Source organism: Podarcis melisellensis, assembly GCF_964234715.1.
Source record: "Podarcis melisellensis genome assembly, chromosome: 6".
Lineage (NCBI taxonomy): Eukaryota > Metazoa > Chordata > Lepidosauria > Squamata > Lacertidae > Podarcis > Podarcis melisellensis.
Genome location: NC_138538.1, coordinates 29,430,713 through 29,455,955, shown reverse-complemented (window position 1 = coordinate 29,455,955; position 25,243 = coordinate 29,430,713). Strand labels below are relative to the sequence as shown.

The 25,243-nt window shown below is 40.0% G+C and overlaps 1 protein-coding gene across 9 annotated transcripts in view; it reads left to right on the top strand.

The window, feature by feature from the left end:
• Positions 1-25,243, top strand: part of TOX2 (TOX high mobility group box family member 2) — a 251,651-nt gene that overhangs the window by 83,876 nt on the left and 142,532 nt on the right. For all 9 annotated transcript variants that reach the window (XM_081916974.1, XM_081916973.1, XM_081916970.1 and 6 more), the window contains exon 2: positions 22,529-22,594. In XM_081916974.1, the coding sequence (XP_081773100.1) occupies positions 22,544-22,594 (51 nt within the window). In that variant the 5' untranslated portion in view covers positions 22,529-22,543. The remainder of the gene's footprint in view (positions 1-22,528; positions 22,595-25,243) is intronic.

Below are 25,243 nucleotides of genomic sequence, written 5' to 3'. Positions count from 1 at the left end.
GGTGACCTCGGACCCGCCATGCTCTCCCAGCGTAACCTACCTCACAAGGTTGCTGTGAGGATAAAATGGAGAGTGTGAGAACCTTTTGCACTACTCTGAGCTCTTTGCAGTAAAGGCAGGATAGAGCTGTAATAAATAATTCTAGCAAAAACATTTTTTTTCCAGCCTCCCTTTGCAAATTTCCTTACAGTTAGGAAGCTCAGACAGGTGCTTACTTTTCATGACTTTTTATTTTTTTAGTGTAAAAAAATATGTTGGTAGTATTGGGTAGTGAGTTCAAAATTAGTATTTTGGATCTAGACCATGCACCCTGCTGAATTATTGAAGAATAGGCTGCCTTGTTTTCAGCAAGGACAGGACATGCATGGAATGTTTCTACAAAACAGTCATTCCCTCACTGAGACAATTTAATTTGTGTTTATCACTTTGTGTCTCTCTGTGTGAGAGAATGTGCTGGCTGTGACTTGCCTCTGTTCAATTGTTCAGCCCCAGTTTAAAGGGTAGAGGGTGTGTGTGTGAACAGACACAAATGCACACACTTTGAACAAAAGAATTACACAAGTGAGACATTCTGGGACAAAATAAAAAACAGAAATATATTATTCTTACTTCTCAGGATATAGACAGCAGATATGGTCTGCTAAAAACTGTTCAAACTTATATCAATTCTTTTATGATATACAAACTAGGGCATAGAGTGAGCTGTTATTTTCCTTTGGTAACTGTATTATATTAATTAAAGCTTGCTGCATGCTAACAAGTAAGCTACTTTCTAAGCAGCAGTATGATGGGGTTATAATTTTGCACACTTAAATTTTCTGAGTCCTTTCCTGTGACTCTTAAGTTAATATAAGTAAACTGTAAGTAAACAGCCAGTAAAGCATGAGAGTCTTAATCTCAGGGTTGTGGGTTCAATCTTCATGTTGGATGAAAGATTCTTGTATTGCAGGGGGTTGGACGAGATGCTCCTTGTGGTCCCTTCCAACTCAACAATTCTATGATTCTACCCCTCGTCATGGATTCTGGGGTCCTTTGCGCATGCCATCCTCAACAGGGCCCCCTAAGCTGGAAGAGTTGGGGCATACGAACTGAGAATTCCCTTGGGTTGCATTTGATATTCGCGCTTACGCTGTGCAAAGTAGAAATGGTATCACTTACAGTGAAGGACTCTCTGCCCCTGTTAGTCTTGGGATGCTGGTAAATCCCCAACATTGCCACTCTTTGAAGCGGACTGAGCTCAACTACCTGCACGAAACAGTGCTGACTGTTCAGGGGGTTTTGCAGTAGTTGCTTGCACAGTTGTGTGTTCTCTTGAGAATAAGGGGAGTAATTTGGTGGTGATCATGGAGGGAATTATGAATTAACTTGTTTACTCCCTCCTGTAGCTTGCTGTAATTTTTGCACTTTGTTTTCTAGCAATGGGTGATCTGCACTGTTTACCCTTTCCTGCATTGCAATCTGAGAGACATAGCCTGGTTTTCCACTTGCAGCAGGCTGATGAGATCCTACTGTCACATTAGCATTGTTTTTAGCAAACGGAAAACAGTGTTTCATTTGTCGAGGAACAGTGCCCTGGAGTAGCTCTGCTTAATAGGGTATAACATGCAGCACACCCCTCTGAGAAATATCTGCCCATAACCTGAAAAGGAAAGCCTGCTGCGATCTCTGTTGGTTGTGTGTGGATTGTAATATAACCATGCCAGGTGTTTACATAGGAAGGCGGCTTTGCTTCTTTCTCAGTCATGAAGTGTATCAATCGAAATATCAAGACTATCCAGCCACCTTTGCTGTTAGTGTGACTGACATACTGAACTTAAGGGGATTTACCTTTTGTGTGTGTGTGTGTAAGAGAAAGAAAGAAAAACTGCAGATTGCATTAAGATAATCAATTATGTGGGAGAGGAAACCAGAACTTTTTTTCCACTGCTTTTATCAGATATTGTGGTCAGTCGAAGCAATACAATGCAACTCAGAACCCTATTACATTTACTCCTGCTATAATCGCTCCATCTCTGTTTACCATATTCAGTTAAATTCGCTTGTTTGTTACATCCGCTTTCCTGCCAAAATAACCTCATTTACTCTTGCAAAGGCTTCTTTCAGGGCTGCTGCAGCATTGTTGCCTTGCAAATGCATTCTTGGTCACAGAACTGAAGCTCAGAATATTCGTTGTTTGAATCCCGCAATGGAGATTATTGGTTGATATATTCATTCACTTTTAAATAACATTTGGATGAGCAGTATTTTTGGAAATGTACATTTGGCAGTACTGTTCTTTAATCTCTTGCAAGGTTGGGTGATCTGTTAACTTGGCATTTCTTCATTCTGAATTTATTTTAATTCAAATTCAAGCAGAACAGTCTATTCCAAATGCTTCTATTAAAGACTTAGCACAAAGCAGGCTGTGAATTCAGCAGCAGAGCCAAGCAGAGGCAGAATTAGAGGTCTTAACAATTTGGCCATGAATGTTAATAAATGTTGTAGGCAGAGCATTCCTTGCCATTTGTTCAGATACTTAAGTCCATTATTTCCTGGGGCCCATGAATTTTCATTCTCCTAACCCTTCTCCAAGGTAGCAGTCTTGAGACACTAAATCCTATGCATGCTTACTTAGAAGTAAGTTCCACTGTGTTCAATTGGTTTTATTTCTAAGTGTGGGTAGTATTGCAGCCTTGATGATTTAATTTGAGGGTTTGTGACTTATGGCAATAATATGAAATACTGTATTTCATAGTATTATGGAATGTACATTCACGTTCTTCCCATGTCAGGACGATACTGCTGATAGAGTTGAGAAGGGATGGACAGAATTGAGATCTGGTTCTACTGGTCAATCTCTGGGTGATTTGCAGCTGATCAGCTACGTTTTCTGCCTTCCACATGACAACAACAATAAATGAAATGAGCCCCCTCACAATTAGACTACTAGAATGAATAAAAGGTTTAATAAATAAATATGAATAATACGTTATGGATTTTTATGTGAAGAACAGTGAACTGATGTCAGTACTGGTACTCAGAAAGCACCCTACAGCAGCTCAGAGGCACTGTATTCTTTAATTATAAGTCAGTGTCTTTTACACCTGACTTCAGTCGGAACCCTTCTCAGTGTCCTGATACAACACAGAGTAGATCCCATAGGTCTGTCCTTCCCTGGTGTATTCCTTGTGGGTAGAGGAGGTGAGGCACCACAGAGGAATACTGGGGGAGAGAATAGGGTGTGGTATGATCTATAGGATAACCCACCCTAGAACAGGGGGACTGTTTGCAGTTGCCTGATCAAAAGGCCAGTTCTCCAAAGTAGTAGGGTGTGGTTTGACACTGTGCTTTTAAAAAAGCAAACATGAACAACAATGGAAACAGTAGAACAGTGTTATGTAAAAAGAAACAGTTTGAATATTTGGTATTCTGTTTCTGAGAGCATGTATACCCTACTATTAGAGTGAGTCCTTCAGAAGCAAATGAGGATGTTGTATAAAGCTGGCTGCCTGGGTTGCGAGAATTGTATTTTTAAAGATGAAGGTGATGTGAATTTCCCCCCTTTATGTTCTGCATTGTACTTTGCTTTGGAGAGCTCAGCTAAATCACTGTTCATACAGCACTGAAGGAGAGCACCTCCATGAACTGTTACATAGATGGTGATTAGTTTTTCCTTATTGTGAGCATTCTCAGAAAAAAGAAAGGTCTGGCAGAATCCTACTAAAGCTTCTCTTGTACCAAATTATGTGCCACAATGGAAGTTGTAATCTTGGGTGAAGAAAGGTGCAGTGTGCATAGCTTTAAAGGACCTCAGGTTATGTTTGTTTAGGGTATCTAGGGAAACAGGTGCAATACTCTGTTTGGAACAAAAGAACAGCCAGACAGCAAAATCTTAGGTAGTCATACCTCTGTAAGGTATGTGAATCTTTATAAGAAGGTGGATCCATATCATGCTACAAAGCCCAGTGATTTTTAGAGGATTTTCTGGGACTCAAAAAAGTTTACCAAGAAATTTGTGAGGAACACAAAATGCTGACATGCCAAAATACATTTCTGCTAAGATGGATAATATCAATAATTTAAAGGTAAAAATAAATGGGATTTCTTAATTTTAAAAAAGTCCACTCTGCTAAATGTCTGTAAAATAATGAATTATGTTTGAATGGGATGCATACTGCACTCTTCTGTCATGGATGCTTTAGCTGAAATTCCTGCATTGGACTAGATGACCCTTGAGTCCCTTCCAACTCTAAGATTCTATTGTTCATAATGTCTTAAAGCTTAATTCAAATCCCTTTGTCACACAGTAGGCCTGGTTCACATGCTACACTAAATGATAGTTCAAAATAAATGAAAGCCAAACTGCATACTCACATTCAAACAATAGGGCTAGGACTTCTGCTAGTTCAGCGATGGTCCCCCTTCCCCCCTTGTACCCCCATGCCCTCCCAAATTGGATTGGTGGGTTGTCGAAACAACAGAGCTCTTCTCATTGTTTTCAACTATGGTTTAATGTGACATGAAAACTAGGCCTTAAGAATCAAAGCCTACATTTCTTTTTAGAAGAATTAACCAGGGATGAAAAATATGTTACAGTTGAGCTTAAGAAGCATAAACATGACAGGAATAGATTGTGTATTGCTACATATAATTTTCAAACAATAAATATTTAGACTCTGCCAATGAACTTCATAACTATTTACTTTCCCTGTCATGGTGAAATAGTTCCCAAATAAGTGGTAGTCACTGGGTCTGAAAGGTTTTCAAACCTAACCTCAAGGAAGTTATCTCTTAGTGTTCTTATGAGACAATTTATTCCATAATTGCTCTGCTAAGCAGTTGTATCATATATAGTGCAAAAGTTACTGGGGCTGCTAGAACAAGTTTGGGATTATGTTCCTGAGTGATTTCGTTTTAAACAGTATGTTTTATTTGTTGTAGAACCAGCCACTCTTCATGTTTATTCAGGAACTATGTTAGTTAGAAAGCTGGAAAGTTGATTTAAATCAACGAGTTAGAACAGCATTTTTTTCTTGGTGATTTAAATCAATTATTTGCATTGCAAAGGTCAGTGATGAGAGTGGCAAGGTTGGGGGAAGCACCCCTTTTCTTTAGAGGTGAAACTGTCAAGAGATACAAGCTCAACTGAAAGCAAGTTCTGCACATGTCAAGGATTACTCAAAAAACAGATGGAAGTTAGTATTTTAAATAGCTTTTATAGACTCTGCAATTGAGTCTACTTTGGATTCTGCAACCCACTTTCTTATCCAGATGCCTTGGTATGTCACTATTTACAACCCCCTTGAAAGCAGCAGGTTCATGTCAGTATTAGTGAAGCTTGGTGGCATAGTCCCCTCTTTTCCTCTGCGCTTCTACAGCCAGATCTGAGAACAGGGAGGTTTGTGGTGAACTTAGTATAAACAACTCCCGTGTGACTTGGGTATAACGTGTGTGTGTGTGTATGAATATATGAGCTTAGTTTGAGAGAACAGCTTTTACATTTCCCTTTGTCAGCATGAGTCAGTGTGAAGCAAGCAAATATATGTTCCCTTCTGAAGAGAAGCCTAATAAGATCTTATTTATGAATATATGAATAGTGGTTTTGTAAATGTTGCATCTGAAACTTTAAGAATGATCTGACACTGACAGGCTAAAATGAACTCTACAGTTTTATTGCATTAGATTTAGTGGGTCAGATGCTGGGATGCCAAGTAGAAGTGACCTAGAAAACCTTTCTAGGTCAAACTATGGAAAAGCAAGTAGTTGGGCTTCCTTCTTCCATCAGCCCCCCTGCCTCCCCCGCCCCACCGCCTCCAAGGGCAAGGCCATGCAATTTTATGCTTACCCCAACATTTTTTCTGTTTTTGTTTCAACAATGCAGCACAGAGCCTGAAAAAAATGTCTGAGAGCTTATATCATGCCCTTGGAGGAAAATAAACCTGATTTTCATTTCTTAGCATAATTGTTCCTTCCTTCCTTCCCATACCATTATCTGACGTATGTCTTGTAGATCCTCCACAAGACTCTTGAGCTGCTATCCTGTGCACACTTACTGGAGAGTAACCCCATTGACCTAAGCGTGATTTTGGTTTTGAATAAATAAAAGGATACGACATATTTAAGATCATCCTTCCGCAAACATCTTTTTTGCAGTGTTGGGTTGCACTTTTGGACAGAGCAGTTGAATGGAAGATATTTTGGGTTGCCTCCAGTGCTACATGAGCAGACTTCTGCTTGAACAACATGACTTCTCTCCTTTTCCCGCACATCCCCCAAATCTGCTCCGGAGGATCCCCTGATGGAGTAGATGTTGAGGGTGCGTGGTGGGGAGAGCTGCAGGGAGCAGGAATTAGAAGCTCCGGTGTGCTGTGTGAGTGGAAGGTCAGCCTTAGATGCAACCCTGAAATAATGCATCTCCAAGCATGCGCACATTCCTGTTTCTTCCCAGGCCAACACAAACCCATAATGCTGGAATGGGGAGGAGGCAAGGCACAGTCTCCTCCTGCACTGTTTGGGGCTTTTTAGGTTTCCCTGGCTGCTTTGGCAAGAGTGGTGTTGCTGTAGCTTCCATGCCGCTGAGGTAAGAACCCAGTCATCATAGCTTCTGCCATCCCAGCAGAGCATTAAATTCTGAGGCTGTGGTGCCTTCTGAACAATTACAGCTCACAGCCGTCCAAATGAAAATGTTTGTTGAAAACAACATGTGCATAATTAAGGCTTAATGAGCCCTTGTCTGTTTGGAATCTGCAATTAGATTTATAATAGAAAATACTAGCAAATGCCAAATAGCTTTAAAAGAAGCTGAGATGAAAGGTAATTTTGTCGCAAATCTAGTAATACTGTAATTGAATTGAGCTTGGAAGTGTTGAGGAAAATGATGGGGAAAGTATTGGGCAGGTATGCATTGTGCAGGTTTATCTTAGCTGCCTGTTTGCCTATCTTTCAAGCTGTCAGTCCCACTTTTAACTGTTTATTAGAGCCGCACAATTTCTCTGAAACAAGCACAGATTCAATTTGGGTTTTCCTCTAAGCTATTAATTAGTTGGACAAAGCTGCTTTTTACACTGTCTCATCAACGTGTTTTAAACTTATTGTTGGCCATAATGATGAAAATGCACCATCTGAAGCTCTCATTGTTCCACGCAAGGTTTGTAGAGTAACGATTAGAAGATGGAATAAGTTGTAAATGTTCAACTGTTTTAAACTCACATTGTCTTTGTATGGGGCCGAATGTGTTTTTTTTTTTTAACACTTCCTCATTCTGCCCCTTCATGAATCATTCATGAAAAGGCCAGATAAGAACTTCAAACTTTTACACAACCTCCTACTTGTAAAGCTGCATGGAGGCTATTGTAATAGTTATTCCTTTCTTTCTAGCATGCATATCCTGCCTTTCATCAAAGTCACCTTTAGGCTGCTTAGAATAGGACACTAAAGTGCATAAACGTAAGTAGATGATGCCATGAAACAACAGAACCAGCTCATTTAAAAAATGCAGCAAAAATGCAATTGAAATAATCACTAATGCCATTAAAGACAGTGCTTCCATGCGTAGGCCTATTCCTGGTTACTTCCCACTCTCCACTCATGGGCTTAAAAACATAAAATGAGCCTGCTGGATCAAGCCAATGTACAGCATCCTGTTCTCACAGTGGCCAACCAGAGGCCTGTAGGAAGCCTGCAAACGGGATATGAGCACAACAATGGCAAGCTTAGTTCACCTGTCTTAATTTCAACCATTTGGGCTAGGGCTGATGGGAGCTGGAAGTCTGACTGTTCCTCACTCCTATAAATTAAGCTGGTGTTGGTGCAAGTATGTTTGTTTACAGATTTGCACAGCTGCTTCTGGGAAGGTTCAACCCATTTCATATTTCGGAGGAACATTATTCTTAGAAGCATCCGGCATTCAAATGTATTTCCAATTATTTCATTTTAAGTTCTGTTAACTTGGCTATGCTCTCCTCAATTTAGATCCCTTTTAGATAGACAAATATGTTTATTTAAATAAATCATCCTGCTTTAAGTTTCTTTTGAGGTTTGTTGATCAGACTAATGAGCATACTCCATATTTTTCTCATAAGCATAAAGTCTGTCTGAACAGAAACATGAAGAAAATTGGCACAGATGTAGGCTTTCAGAAGAAATTATTCATATTAGGGCTGATCAGTGAGAGAACTTATTTGGGGAGGGGGAATACGGAAAGGTTAGGGGTAGAGAAAAACTTCCACATTAAAAATAAACCTGAACTTTTAATGGTAAGAAACATCCTTCAGCCTTGCCTGCATTTAGGTTTCGGCAAACTTTATTCTGGAATGATTTATGTTACTGCAAACTGTATTCTGCGGTATTCTAGAATTTTAAGTGCAACTTTAGTGATGGATATGAGACTTGTATAGGCCCATGAAAAAGGCATCATACTTCAGGAATATTTCTCTCACACAAGAATAATTTATACTATTTGGCTGTAATACAGTGTGTGCTGCGTTTGCTTTGATAGAAAGTGGGTGGGTTCCGCTGGGCGCTTGAGTTTGGATGAGATGATAAATGATAGTGCAAACTGAGTTTCACAAACCAGCCTCAAACCAAGATTTCTGGTGCTGGTTTCTGGGCCCCAAACAACCCATGTTTAGGGAGTCAGGTTGGGTTTTGATGTTAAAAACAATCCATAATTAAGCCAGGAAAACCATGGTTTAATGTAGCTTGTGTACCAACTGGGCCTGAGTGTGCAGCTGTGTACAGGCAGAATTTAAAGTCCACCACAAACTGCTTTGCAGGTCTAGATCCAGGTTCCTATGAGCCCTTAGGGCTGGCCCGCTATGCCATGGCTGACGGGTGGCCCTGGATCCTCTCTCCTCCTCCTGCCCTATTAACAGTGGCGTAGCGTGGGGGTGCAGGGGGGGCCGCCCACACCGGGCACAACATCTGGGGGTTAGGGGCACAAATCCATGGGTTAGGGGGCGCAAATCCATGGGTTAGGGGGCACAAATTACTTGCCTTGCCCCGGGTGCTAACAACCCACGCTACGCCACTGCCTATTAAAGTCCACTATTGGCAGATGAGTAGGTGGGGAGGACTTTCCAACAACCAGCAAGGTGGGCAAAGGGACCAGCAGAGGTGGTGATGCCCTAAGCACAGAAGAAAGAGCAGCAACAGGAAGATGTTGACCATTGTGCTTGGTGCTGCTTTGTCTGTTGCTTTGAGTACAGCCAAGGGGAAATCAAAAGAAAGCACCATTTCCCCTTTCTTCATAGAATAATAAAGTTGTAGAGTTGGTAGGGAACCCGAGGGTCATCTAGTCAAACCCCCTGCAATACAGGAATCTTTTGCCCAGCATGGGGCTTGAACCCACGACCCTGGTATTAAGAGTCTCATGCTCTTACCAACTGAGAGCCCGGCATTCTTTTAACTGACATTCAATTATAAGAATCATTTAGCACGTTGTGAACCAGGCACTTATTCTCTATTTTTGTCTGAAACCCTGATTTACCTTGAAAGAAAATAAAAACAAGGCAGTGTTTCTGGTTATCTTTTACTGTTATTTTAACTGCTGGCAATCTCTGTGGATTCTTTGTATGTAACATCTCTCTCTGTGCAAATGTACTCTCCATTTCCTGTGAGTTAATCATACAAGGTGTCTTTGTGTGAGTAGGGTATGAAATCAGTACCATTATCGGTTAACCTTGTTTGTTTCGAGTTGTGTATACGTCTCAACTCAATGTGTGGGGACATGCAAAACTTGTTTGCTCCTTTGTTAAAAAAATACCAGCCAGGCCTGCACAATCTGTGACTTAACAAATGAAACCCTGAAAGCGGTGCATTTGGTACAGTTCATTTCATGTCATGTGACTCTTCTGCAGGGACTATCGGTCTAATCTAGTCAAGGGTTAAAATAAAGCCGGGTTAACAGCAAAGCATCTTAGAGCACCTGGGCATTTTGCTGCTGTGCTGAAAGTGGCTGTTTTCCAACAGAGCAGTTTCAAAGGGAAGCTCTAATTGGAAAAACAAAGTTAATAGCAAAGTTTTATTTGATATTCCTTGAGACTTGAATAGATAATGGTTTCCTGTCCCAGTACGAGTGCTGATTTACTTAACATTACAAGGATACAGTTACTTTTGTTGGGATTGGTCATTATGCTTATTTTAAATTGAATCGACACAGGCTGTGGTTTTTGCATTTATCTACCATTTTAACTCCATTGTTGCAGTGCGTATCTGATGAAGTAAGTTCACAAAACATGCCTGGATAAGAGGAATGTTATGTTTATGTAAAACTGCAGATGTGACAAGCAGTTGAATATTAGCAGTTGAACTTAACTATGGGTTTCCTATTCCTAGGGAAAACTTTAGCCCCAAAGTTATTAGTCAGTTTCTATATCATGATTGCGCTTCACCAGAGCTTGTCACTCCTACTATGAAAATGACCAAATGGGAAAGCTGTATTAAAATTTATTTCATTCTGCATGCTTTTCAAAGGTGTCACAGAATCAGTTGCAGGAAATGCCCTGTGAAAGGAAGCTGCAATGTTGAAAAGAGACCTACATTTGATTTAAAAAAAATCACCAGATGTTTTAATGCAGTAAAGGGGTGTTTGTGGATCCTATAAAAATGCTCCAAAGCCCATTTTGCATAACAGTGGTGCAAATTAAGTCACTAGCAAGTAAAGCCACTTCAAGTCAGTTACTGGGATATGTTCAGATAGATCAGTGGGATCTATGTTTCTGGGTAGTGATGGTGGGGTTTTTTGCCTGCTGGCTTTTGAAAACTCACACTGGGTTAAGTTTAAATGTTCCTGTACATATTTCATAACTATTTTTTTTCTCTCAATCTTGCATTTAGAGCCTGTATTCATTTCCTGGGACAATGCTAGGGGTAATTTAAAGAGAAGGGCCGTATATTAAGAGTAGGCTTTGATTACTTGCAGTAGGACTTATTTATTCCAACAGAATTGTGGCAATACTGCTGAGAAAGGTATTTTCTGAGGGTCAAATGAAAGCCAAATTTGACAGATCTTCTGCCATCCTGTGCATATCTTACTGGGTAAATTTTTGCCAACATGTTTTGGAGCAGTATATTCTGCTTGCTGTTGAAATGTTTTCGAGGTCCCAGGAACATCTTTTGGATACTGTTCAGTGCCAAAAGCTGCTTTCTTCCCACCAGCTCTATTTGCATATTTAATAATGGACATTTATTAAGAAAATATTGTCAGTTCATTCTCAAAAGGAGAGATTTAAAGCTGCCCTGGAATTTACATGGATTCCATCTTTCTATCAATGAATTCAAGGCAGTGTATTTAGGGTTTCCAGGAATCTTCAATCTTTGAACCAAGAAGACCCAAATCTGCTTAGCTTCAGTAAGGTGGCTGCAGTGTGATGCTCGGGGAAGTAAAATGTGTGGTTGAGATTTTTCTCTTTTGCCCTGTAGAGAGTAATTTAATTGGCTCTAGTATAGTAATCCCTGGGTTTTAGGCATCTATAGACTACTGGGGAAAGTTGGAAAAAGGAAAGCAACAGCAGCAGTACATCTCCACGATTTAAGAAAAAAGTATTGACCTTTGTTAAACAGAGAAGAAATTCATTCTATTGGACCCATCCCACGGTTTTGTAGAAATATAGAAATCTTTATAGCCTTTCCTTATTGGGGTCTTTTAGGAAAAAGGACATAGAAAGAATAGCCGAACGAAAAAAAATGGCTGCAAAGTAATCTCTGTTCTTTATAACACTTTCCTTTTTCTTATACATTCAGCCCTGAAAGGGTTAGCTCAGGAGTTTGATCTCTGCAGTGTTTTCACATTCTGTTTCTAATTTCCATGACAAAGATTGTAGGAGGGACAGAATAAGGAACAAAATTTGCAGGCCAATTTGAGGGCTATAATGGGAAGAGAAAATGGCAGGGGCAAAGTGGGGAGAGAGGGAGAAGAATTGTAATTAGACTTTGAAATAGAGAAAAATATTAATGTGCTTCCATTTCAGTCTAAAGACTATCTTTCTCTTACTGAAGCTGAGGGTTATATGGGAAGGATCTGAACTGTTTAGCAAGTTCTTGAATAAACTGTGTGAATTATTATATGAATTATGCCCACTAAGGAGTAGCTGTATTATTTAATGTGCAGCAGTACCTCCAAATTCCTTACTATTGTTGATGATTAACAGTACAACCCATAAAGCACCCTTAGACTGTAGTCCAATGGGAATTATTTTTAAGCAAATGTACATGAACTACGTGTTATTAGGCTTGAAAGGACTGGGATGAGGAGCACACATCTTTCTTTGACACTCCTTGAAGTTGTTTACTGAGCAGGAGGTCCTGTTTGTTTCAAAAGCATTTGCTTCCAAAAAGTCAGAATTGCCACTTTCATCTTGAATTTGTCCCTCTTTCTCTCTCTTGAAATAATAAAATAAAAGTAGAAAGAAAGAATCCTTTGAAAGAAAAACTACCTCACTGGCTTTAAATCCAAATGTGGCATTAAATCCAAAACAGAATCTCACAGCAGCTTGAAAACCATTCCTTAGTAAATGCCAAATCACTTTTGCAGTAGCTTTGCTTCTGTAACCACCTAAATAGCGTGAGAAATAACAATGCATGCTGTAGTGATGAAAACAAAGTCGGTGGTCAGCCCTGTCACATAGTGTGTGCAGCAGTGAGAAATAGAACTGTTGCTACTTAGTTCCCTATAGTTTTCTGAGGGTTTAAATAAATCTGTTGCTGAACTATTGACCCTCTTTGACATTACCAACTCAGGGGAAATCCATGCATTTCAGTGGTCAAATGAATAATGCTAAGTGGATCACTGTGGGCAAGAGTTTGTATAAAGGTCTTAATGGGAAAACTGCAGTTAAAAGAGATTAGGCTAACCTTAGTGGTATATATTCCCAGAAGGGAGCCGATGCTTAATAATTCTTTTAGGAAAACACACTGGTGGCCCTGTGGGTAGGAGATTTCAATGGCAGCAGGCCAGAGGAAGACATTTTACATCCCTGGGACTTGACAGAAATGAGCATTGACAAAGCAGGCATGGCAGCATTCTGAGGTGTTTGTTTTAGTATTAACCCTGCAGATTGTACATATGGCTTCTGATCTGCCACAAGGACTTGGAACTTTACAAGGAAGGAACTAGCTCAGGGATTAATATTACAGCTAAGATGGAAGGAGAAAAAGGATGAAGGAAAAACTACAGTATTTCGATTCTTAAAGCCTGTAGGTCAGGCATGTACAAAGTCTGTTTAGGGGGCCTAATCTGGCCCGCTGGTCGGTTTAATCTGGCCCCTGTGGCAGTTTATTTCCTGGGGTAAAATCCTAAAAAAAACCTCAGCAACTTCAATCCTAAAAAGCTCAGCAACTTTGGTTGGCCCTCACTGCCCTTCAGTTCATAAAATCTGGCCCTCTTTGGAAAAAGTTTGGACACCACTGATGTAGGAAATGTAATTTTTAATAATGAAGTTAGAAGTTTTATTTACAAATAAATAAATAATAAAAGCAGGTGTGTGTGTTATTATATCTCAACCTGCATGACAGTATAAATTTAATACGTATTGACACAAGAGCGTTGCTATTCACGTAATTAAAGCATACATATATGCTTTAATGCATATATGTATGCTTTAATTAACAAATAAAAGGGTATTTCCTGTACATCCCTGGTAGATATAATCTTTAAGATTGGTTAAGACTTAAGACTTTAAGATTGTCAGACAAACCCATGCAAAAGCTCGCCTTGTTTTCATTGGATATCAAATATTAACTACCCAGAAGCTCTCTTGATCCTGCCCCCTTCATTTTAAGCGTGTTTATTTTGGTAGCATTGGAGCCTATGGGCTCATTCATCCGTTCTGTGCAAAAGTATGTGACACGACATAGCCATATCTTTTAAAAATCCCATAACACTTCAGTATTTAAAAGCTCGATATAGTTCAATCAAAATAGTAGCATTTGCAAATTGGGATTTTGATATCGCTGTTAATGATACACAACTTCTTTCTGTTGTGAACCGCCCTGGGCTCTTCAGATGGAGGGCACTATACACATTTAATAAACAAACAACAACTTCATCATCAAGCAGTTTGCAACATCCCAAACCGTTTAAGGCAAGGGTAAACAACCATTTTGGGCCAGTGGGCATATTCTGAATTCTGAGAAAGTGCTGTGGGTGCCACTTACAAAACGACTGCTTTGAGGGTGGCGGTATAACACAGAATTAGAGAAAGTCTCTCAATAAAACACATACGGAACATACTTGAGCCTCCCATCCACCTCCCATCAGAAAGGCCCTTTCACAAACAAACCCCAATTCCACACACACCCAACAAACCACCCACAAAACAGGACCACCAACCAGGATGTCTAAAGCTGCTGGATTAGCGATCCCTGGTTTACAGCTTTATAAGTAAAACATACATTTACTTTTATTCATGTGAATGTATGGAGTGCGGAAAGTGCATCAGCGAAGGTTCGAAACTGACCGTACATCTACAAACACACAGAGGAGAAACGGTACAAGTGAACAGTTGAGGGAGTTGGGTATGTTTAGCTTGGAAAAGAGGAGACTGAGAGGAGATATGATAGCCATCTTCAAATATCTAAAGGGTTGTCACGTGGAGAATGGAGCTAGCTTGTTTTTTCCTGCTATAGTGGCTAGGACACACCAACCAATGGATTCAAGAATGGAGATTCTGACTAAACATCAGGAAGAACTTTCTGATTCTAAGTGCTGTTTGACAGCGGAACAGACTCCTTCGGAAGGTGGTGGATACTCCTTCCTTGGAGGTTTGTAAGCAGAGGCTGGATGGCCATCTGTCATGGATGCTTTAGCTGAGATTCCTGCATTACAGGGAGCTTGGACTAGATGACCCTAAGGGTCCTTCCAACTCTACAGTTCTATGATTCTAACCAGAGTTTGGATTGTGAAGTTGTTCCTAGAAATGAACTGGAAGCCAATGCAAATTAGAACCAGAGAAGCATACAGTACTCAAAAAAATGGGCCCCATTTAACACTCTGGCTGCTACAACTGTGTGGGGCTAAACACTTTTTAAGGGCAGCCCCACACAGAGTGCTTTGCAGTTGTCTATACTGATTGGGAACAAGATGTGTTAAAGTGGCCAGATATTCTTTCTCCACTGGCTGGTATAGCTACAGCATCTGGCAAAACTGTGCAAAGACATCTTTGAGCTCAGGTGCTACCAGACAGTTTAGGAGCAAAACCAACTCCAGGAACACGCTCAGACTGCTCTCAGGCTGTCCCAGCAATGTCTGTGAAATTTGCTGCTTTGTTGACAGTGCTTTCCTGGTCCAATTCTGGACAAGATGTTTGTATTTTTTAAAGATCATTTACAAACAAAAAAATCCCAATTCTTACAGCTTTCTTTTTTTATAGTGCTTTGTTGACAGTGCTTTCCTGGTCCAATTCTGGACAAGATGTTTGTATTTTTTAAAGATCATTTACAAACAAAAAAATCCCAATTCTTACAGCTTTCTTTTTTTATAGTGCTCTATTTTTATAGTGCTTATAGTATTTGTAGTGCATGTCAATGTTACCTTTAAAAACGTTAAAAAGCTTCGTTCCATTGCTTTTTATCTAGAACAAATGACCTAAAATTGCAAACTGAAGAAGAAAATTTTTTATGGGAATCTGTTTTGTAGTTACTACCTAAGCAACAAGGAGGGTGGTATTTTGCTAAATTTGAAGTTTGAAGAAAAAGGTTAAAGACACTTAGTTGCTTTTTTCACCAGAGCTCATTGCAGATACCACACTCAAGAAACATCAAGCCATTGATCTAGTTACAGGTAGGTAGCCATGTTGGTCTGCCGTAGTCGAAACAAAATAACAATAATAAAATCCTTCCAGTAGAACCTTAGAGACCAACTAAGTTTGTTATTGGTATGAGCTTTCGTGTGCATGCACACTTCTTCAGATACACTGAAACAGAAGAAGAAACAATCTGAAGAAGTGTGCATGCACACGAAAGCTCATACCAATAACAAACTTAGTTGGTCTCTAAGGTGCTACTGGAAGGATTTTTTTTGTTTTCTGTTTCGATTAAGCCATTGAATTCAGCTTGACACCTCCATGGCTGGTTGTCAGTTAATCCTAGGCGTGGTGTTATTTCTCACACAGTCCCACCCTACTTCAAATTATGTAACCAGCAAACAGTAACAACAACACAGAAGAACAGTGTGCTAGCGAACAAACAGAGGAATATAATACGTGTGTGTGTGTGTTATATAATATGAAGAGAAACAATTCAATTAAAATCTGATAGTAGATAAGCCAAAAGGAGAGACCCAAGTATCAGAAGCAACAGTTGAAATCCAGTAAGCGGGTATCAAAAATAGTTTAATGCAAACTACCAAATCCTGATGTTTTTTAAGCTGGTACGCTGCTCATGAATGAATTTAAAATAAAATTCCTAACTCTGTTCTTCAACAAACTTGCCTGTAATCTGAAGGGGGGAATTACCTGTTGAAGAACCAAATTAATGTCTTTAAAAAATCCTCTTATCCATTTAGAAAACGTAATTTGGCCCCTGGTGGTAATAATGGCCACTTGTTGACGACCTCCTCCTCCTCCTGTTAGTGGTGGTGTGTATAGATGCACTATATACACTATATGTATTATATATAGAATCATAGAATTCTGGAGTTAGAAGGGACCTTGAGGATCATCTAGTCCAACCCCTTGCAATGCAGGAATATGCAGCTGTCCCAAATGGGGGTTGAACCTGCAACCTTGGTGTTATCAGCACCACACTCTAACCAACTGAGTATTAATATAGATAGACCATTTTGGCTGTGAGACCTGCCTTGCATGCCTTTTTACATCTGGCCTGGGAGGGCAGGGACCAGATTGATTCCACCTACAAAAGCCAAGGCTGCTGAACAGACTCTTATTTTGGGGGTATGATTTAGGGTTAAAAATAATAATAATAAAATCTTTATTTTTCAATCTTACGATTTGTGTGGAAATTGTTCAGTTTGGCTGAGTACTTTCTAATGTGTTTTATTAATGGTTTGTGACTACTTTTGTTATATTTGTAATTATGTAGAAAAATTTCATGTTGGAAGACACCTTGAGCATGGTTTTAACTATGGAAAGTCAGCATACAAGTAAAATGATGGCAGTGTTAATATCCAAATTAAATAGAAAGGTTAAAATCTTTCAGAGCTTTTCAAGAATTAGACATCACCCATGCCTGTTTTTCTTTTTCTGCTCTAAAATTCTTCTTTGTTTATTGGGCATACAAAGTAAAATATGTATTTTAAATCAATTGCATGGGGACAGAAGAATAATTAAGACAGTAGTTCCGGGCTATTTTCTCTCTCAAATAAACAGAACAAGGAAGAAAACTGTTTCCATTGTGCAGGATGTTTAGGTAATTAAGGATAAATCAGATCAATTTTTTTTATCGGAAATAGAGTATGATGAATGTATGTCCTTATATCTGGAAATTGATTAGTATCTCGACATGCATGAGGAGATACTTCTAATCGAAACTGGGAGAAAACCATCCTAACAAAAGGAAAATATTAAAATATTTTGTTTCAACCGTAAATCAGTGTGGAATGATGAAGCCGATTGTCTTCAATTTCGTTGCGCAGTGCAATGAGAATGAGAATGCAGCACACATTATTTATTTCCTATACCTGGCTATAGCATAAGTGGCAAACATTTAATTGAAAAAATACCCTGGCAGGAGAATTCTTATAATAAATTTGTTTGTGCCCCTTACTGCCTGGAGGGGTAAAAAAAAAAATCTAATCTGCAGTAAGGAAGTTCTGAAGTTTCCCCTGAATTTTGAGGGTTGATTTTCAGCCTCACTGGTTGGCAATCAGAAGCAGAGTAATTTTCAAGACAGGCTTCATTACAGTTACTGAGTTGGCGACAAGTATAGTATATAAAGCAATAAAACAAGTATGTTTTACCAAATTGGAATTACATAACGGGAGAGTCTGCATTTGCTTCCAAGGAAATAGCACCTTTTAAAAAGGCATAGATATGAAGATGAACTCAATTTCTTCCCTAGTTCTAGAATGGAGCTGATACAATTAGGGCTTCATCCTGGAGATGGAAAATAATGGGTTTTGAATGGATATAGAAATGAGCATGCATTTTATGAGAGATGTAGATTAATACTGCTTGCAGTAGTGTACATCTGGAATAGAAGATATGCAATATTTGGTGCAATGCTAAATTCACCTCCTGTTGAATTGTGTTTTGTAATCATGGTTTCAAAGCTGCAACCTTTGTTTTCTAGTTGCATCATTGTGGGAGTCAGCTCTACTGATTTGGAATCTGGACCACTTAATGTAGTTGCAAATTATTGAGATTATGGCAGACTAGATATGATGCAACAATATCTGAAACAGCGTACGTTCTAACGTTTCACAGAAGAAAATAGGAACATGCTTGTAATATTGAAGTCAAATGTGTGACTCCACATCAGCCCTAAGATTTGCATCAGTCTGTAAATTCGAGTTCTAAGTGGTTCTGTATAAAATGAAGCTGTGTGTTTCTGATTCACTATAATTGGGAATCTAAAATAGCTGTAACTCCCCCCCCCCCAAATTTGGCCAAAGTGGATGAAATTTACAAGCACAGGAGCTTCTCCAGGGTGAAGCAAGCCTGCCAAATTGCAGACAAATCACTTCAGAGGCCTTTTGTAGGGTAATTAAAAGGCTACAGCTTCCTCCATAACTCATGTTAGGGCAATTCATCTAGTAGGCCAAAACTCTAAAATCCATAGGTTTCATATTTTTGAGGGGGAAGAGTGGGAGTTTGTCTCTTTTTCTTCCTTACTTTAAAATAATTAAAAAGTGACTGAGTGATATGCATTATTGCTTGTACGTTTTTGTACAACACAAATTTTGACCCTGTGTAGGTCATATGGTGTACATAGCATGGGTTGATTTCATGTTGTGTAACAGATGCAATACAGTTTGTGGCCAGCCTCTTCACACCCTAAGTCACACCCAGGTCACTATTACTTTACCTTTCTTTGTGTGCAGTGTGGTGGCCGTCCTTGCATAAATGCAATTCAGTGCATGATGACACAGTAGTTGTGTCACCAAAGGAACTGAGCAGGTCTTTGAGTCTTGCACTTTATTTTATAACATATAAATTAAGGTGTAATTGATGTACCTACTTATCAAAGCTATTGTTTCTGGTTTTCTCCAGTGTGGTTAAAATTCTTCAGTTATTTTCAGTTAATGCCTTGCTAGGTAGGGACTACATATGAAGCTGTAAAACAGGGGTCTCCAGTTCTGTATTTTATTAAATAACAGGGTTGGGGATGTTTATCAAGGGGGATGGGGAGGAAGGGAATTATTATCCTTTCCTTGCCTGCCAATGCCCTCCTACAAACCCTTCTTCTTTTGCTTCTGCTACCACCCCTCGCTCCAAACAGACTTGTTTCCAGGCTCTGAGTCCAGCTGATGGGAAAGCTGATGCCATATTGAGTTTATATGCATCAGAAGAAGTTTGAACTTTTGCACTGAAATATCTTGGAGGAACATGTTTGCCCTTAGATGCAGTCTCACTCTGATTTTTAGTGTGGAAGACAGGAAAGCTAAATTTATTAAAGGAAATTCGTATTTAGGTAGTTCCTAATTTAATTCTATCAAAGTTGGAGGTACAAAGAGCCATACTTATTCTTTCATCTCGGTAGAGACACGCAAGATGTCTTCTCTCTCATAGTGGGATGAGTGGAGAAGGAAGGGATGGAGGAAGTGAGGTCAGCAACCCTAAAGGTATCAGTTTAGCGCATGGTAGTTCAGAAAAGCAGTCTAGGAAGCTTGGAGTTTCCTGCCTTTATCTGCATTCTCCCCATGCAAAACACAGCTAGAGGCAGTAAGTATGGTGTACTTACTACAAGCTAGGTTGCGTCCCAACATTTCCAGCGAATGGTACCTGGGGGATGGGGAGAAGTGTTATGTGGTGGATGAGATAAGCATTCCTACTTCTCCCAAGAATTTCCCCCTGCAAAGACCACCCAGCACCTGCAGTCATGTTGCAGGATCCCATGTTTGCCAGCATTTCATATAGCTCCAGACTTTCAGCCTTTGTTCAAAATCATTGCCTAAAGAAGAATTCTGTTTAAAGCCTGAAGCTTACAGATTTCAACCAGTGATGTTGATGTACTAAAAAAGTTTCATTGACCTGTTTTATATTTTTGTTTGTTCAAAATCCCAGATTTGAATAATAATTCAAAAGATCAGCTACCTCTAGCTGTGTTGTGGCATCCAGTCCTTTTCTGGTGCTCAGATAAAGTAACCAAGAAAGGGGTTCTTTAAGTCTGGCTTGAGCTTACTGTAGAAGCTTTATTACATTGCACAGTTCTGAAGGTAAGATTGGAGCCTTCCCTATAAGAACGTGCACTGGAGAAAGAAATCAGAACAAGTTTGGTGATTTCCTTCAGATTCTCAGTCTCTGCGGTTCAAAGCACTCTTACGTGATATTTCACCACCTGTGCATAATTTTTGCAACGTTGCCCCATAGCAATACAGATGAGTAAGATTTCACTCGAGCAGTTTTGACAGATTCATGCTGATAAGATGCTGAATAAAGGAGGGAGACAAAAGAAATAAGTAAAGGTGAGCAGGAGAGAAAACTGGAGCGCAGGTTAATCTTTGTCACAGTTCCTTTTAGGTTTACATGTTTTTTAATACTGTAATTAATGCAGAAAGTATAATTTGTAAGAAATAATCCAATATGGCTTGTATAATTACAAGGGTTTGCACCCAGCATCTTGTGCCCGTAGTAGAGCTATTTGAGTATCAGCTGCTAGATTGAGAAAGCCTTGTATGCCAAAGGGCCTTTCCTTCATTCGGGAGACAAGGGTCACCTGAGACTTTGTGTCTTGGGCAGGGACTCTTGTTAATTGTAAGATCAGTTTTCTGTTGGAAGCCTGCTGCTTCTGTTTCCAAATGACTTTGCAAGAGATATTGGTTGGAGGATAACCCAAAGTATCATGTAGCAGGGAAGGATTGGCAAGCAGAAACACAGACATACACACAATCCGAGATGTAAATAGTGCCATTCTCCAAGTGGCATGGGTAACATCTTTAGAAGTCAGAAAATCAGTTGTATAGAGGAGACGAAGGAAGTGTTCACATTCCCATTTACTGTTCTCTCATTTCCAGTACAGTATTGGTTTTTCATCCATGTTCACATTATAATTTCCAAAATGCATCTGTATCCTGTACAGTGGTACCTTGGTTTACAACCATAATCCGTTCCGGAGGTCTGTTGGTTGTAACCCAAGACACGCTTTCACCAATGGGACCTCCCAAAAATTTTTGTTTGTAAAAAAAAAAAAAAAGCACTATAATTCAAAAAAAGGTTGCAAACTGGGACACACACTTCCGGGTTTGATGTGTTTGTAATCCAAAATGTATGCAAACCAAGGTACCACTGTGCTTTGCGTTGTTTCGCAAACCAGCTTCACATTGATTGGAGCCCTAAAGCTGTTCCTAATCCAACTCTAGCGATGGTGTGAAACACCCCCACCGCTCAACATCCCTTGGTGTGTGCTCAGACATAAAAGAATTGAAGTTTTGCTGATGTGAGCAGCTGGGAGGGGGGAGCTGTGAAATGCAGCAGAAGACAACAAGTTCACTATACTCAAAAGCAATAATATGAACACACTCTAAGATACAGGTATATTTTTTTCCTAGGTGGGAAGTTGCAGTGTACTTTCCCACCATAGGCTATCATAAGCTGCTAGGACAACTCACTGCGGATGATTTGGTTCACCTACAAGCAGCTCCAAACTGGCTCAGGGGAGCCATGACAGGAAAACCTATAATCAAGTTAGATGGGAGAGACTGTGCCTCTAACACTCGCTGAGTTGAATGAACCCCTTTTGAAATCCAATACAAGAATAGAGCAGGCAAAATGAAGGGGGTGGGAATACCCTTGTTTAAGTAGAATCCTTTCTTAAAGGATCAGGTTTCCAGGGACCCAGTGGAGGGGGGAGCAAAGGGAGAAGAGCAAAAATAACTACCCCACAATGTCAGGTGCAACATGTGGGGGAGGGGACAGTGTGCATCCTTGGGTGTAAAATCATGCAGAGTAGACTTACTGAAATTTGTGGACCTCAGTTTTGTTAATTAATTTCAATGGGTCTACTCTGAGTAAAGCTTCCTTGACCATCACCCCAAATCCTGATGGGTGATAAAAGGTGGTGGAGCACTCTGTTTTTCTGACAGTGGGATCTACAGAACTTCTTCTTGTGTGTCTTATTTTTTTTATTTCTTAGGAGTCTCATTCAGTAGGTGCAAACTGAGCCTTGATTACATGGGACATGCAATCTCAGGATGCCTCTCTATAGGTGCATAATGTGTGGGGTCATGTGCTTGTCCATGTTAATGAAGAGCACCCATGGGAAAGTTGGTGTACACAACCCAATTTGCTTTGGGCAGGAGAGTCAGTATGAGCTCACCCTTTTCAGGCAAAATGGAACTTTTTGGAATGAAAGTGCTTGGAAAACGCCTAAAGTAGCAGCAGAACCTAGCTCTCCTGGCTACAGTGATAACCACTGGTTTCTTCTGTCTTTCCAGTTTGACGGAGAGAACATGTATATGGGAATGAATGACAATAACCAGGAGTTCCTCTCAGCAAATCAGGTAAAACGTAACAATCTTTGTGGGCTGTGTGTATATGCAGGGTATCAAACAATGCTCATTATTTGCTTGTGTGCTGTCCTGTATTAGTTGTAATTAAATTGCTTGTGCATTACTAAGGACACGGCATAGTGCAGAGGTGTCAAATAGCACCTCAAATGTCCCCTTCCCCGTAAATGTCTGCAAAGGCTATGCAAGGTTTTCTACCATTTCAGAACAGCGTTTATAGAGGAAGACTCGTTTCATTTTTAACCTTTACTACCCTATGAAAAGCCGGCGCATACTGGAGGAAAGGCACACTCATACTTCTCATGTTATACATTTGATCTCTCACACAGGGTTAGCTTTGAAATTCATTTCAAATGAGGATTCACGATTTGAGACCGGTCGGCTTGCTTGACATCATTTTCATTGCACTTACTTGTGATGCTCTTTTTGCCTTGTGGCACCTTACTAAGAACATAAGAGCATCTCTGCTGGATCAGACCAGATGCCCGTATAGTCCAACATTCTTCCCCTCAGTGGCCAATGAGATGCCTCTGTGATGCCCAAAGCATGACACCAGTGAATTAACCGCTCCTGCTGTCCCAGCCTCCCCCCAACAATGGCTAGTATTCCTTGGCAACATATAGCCATAATGACCAGAAGCCAGCAGTAGCCTCATTCGCCATCCCATTTTAAAGCTATACAGGTTGGCAGGCACCACGACATCTAGTAGTAGAGGCTTCCACAGTTTGTTTTGTGTGAAGAATTCCTTCCTTTTCTCTGTCCTGAATCTCTCAACATTCAGCTTTGCCGGATGACCCCCAGCTTGTTCTTCTCTACATGCTTGGCTATTTTATCTTTAACAAAACTTTACTCCAGTTTTCCCAGGACGGATGTTAATCTAACTGGCCTGTTAATTGCCAGGACCTGCCCTAGACCCCTTTTAAAATTATAGGTAACTTTCCAGTCATCAGATGCGGAGGCTTCTTTGAGGGGCGAGTCATCTTGAGAAGATGAGCAATTCCACATTTGAATTCTCTGAGAACTCTCATAGTCCCAGTGATTTTTCAGTTTTTATTTTGTCCATTAGGCCAGAAACTTCATTTCTTGTCACCGCTATATGTCTCAGTTCCTCAGACTCCCCTCCTGCAAAAGTTATTCAAGGTACTGGAATCAGGCCCAGAGACATTTGTGATGGGGGAGGGCCATAGCTCAGTAGTAGAGCATCTACTTTCCATTCAGAAAGTCTCAGGTACAATTCAGATAGGGATGGGATTGTCCCCTTTCTGAAACCCTGGAGAGTCACTGCCAGTGTAGGCAATACTCAGCTTGTGTAAGGCAGCTTCCTCCATCCCTAGATGACCTTTGAAGTGCTTTCCAATCCTATGATTGGTTTTCTTTTACGCAGCACCATCCTGTGTTCCTATGCATCTGGCTTAGCTGAGTAAATAGGCAGCAAATCTTTGCAAGCGTGCTTCACTGTCTTCAGTAAATTTGATCGCTCCACCGGAGGTTTGAGAAAAGACTACAAACTGCATTCCGCATAATGTAGTACTCAGTGCATATTGTAAGTTATCAGTCTGTGTCACAGAAATGCACAGCAATAAACATTGCAGAGTATAATCCTGCACAAAGGATTTATATCTAGGCAAAGACTGCTGTAATCTTTCTTTCTTGGATGCTGATATCTGCTTTCTGGGGCAAGGTTGCAATATGTTCTTGACTACTCTGGCAGGCATCTTGTCTTGGCCATATATCTGAATTCTTAAGTGAAGTGTTTGCTTCACATGTAGATCAGAGATTGACCATGATGTAAAAGTAACGTTAAACCAAAGACAAGAAGAAAAACGAGTGCTCACCTTCAGACGTACAATATGTGAGCTTGTCAGATATGGTGAAGTGAGACATATATCCAGTCAGAAGTTTCTAGAGATTGGAAAAACTCCAGTTGCTGCCAGAAGAAAAGCTTTTAATTTTTCAAAGGGCAAGAAACAAAGTGACAAAGTTAACTATTAATTGTAAAGTCATAACACCATAATAAAGTGTTCAAAACAAAAACCTGCATTCTACATTCCCTAAGTTAATGATTAGCACATTCAATAAAATACCCATTACCTTGGTTATACAAAACATTTTTTTCTACCTAACGTCAGTTATGTGTGCGTAAGGGAGCCCTAGGCAAAGCAGTTGAGCAGGTTAAGGGACACAAGCCCTTTCCATCTGTTCAGGGCGTGTCACATCCAATACTTTTCAAATCTTTTTATCATTGACTGCTCTTTCCAAGCTTCTTGTGGAGTTATCATCATAATGGTTTAATATTCGTCAAAATGCCTAAATGACATGGGCACTGTATGTAAATAAAACAGCATAGTACTCACACACAGTCTAAATAAAAACAACAGGGAAAGGACTTGAAGGAAAATTTAGTATTTTCAGGTGAAGCTAGAAACCTCTAACACCTATAAGGCAAATTATTAGCAGCGTTTGCCCCTGTCACCCCTTTGCCTGTGTATGTGCAGATCTCCTTCCTTACCACACAATCCTAACCATGTCTACTTGGAAGTAAGTTTTGCTGAATTCAGTGGTGCCTACTCCCAGATAAAGAGGTAGCATCTCTTCTGACTTACAGTCTGCTAACTCAGGCAAGGCTACAGAAGGGCTCAGTTT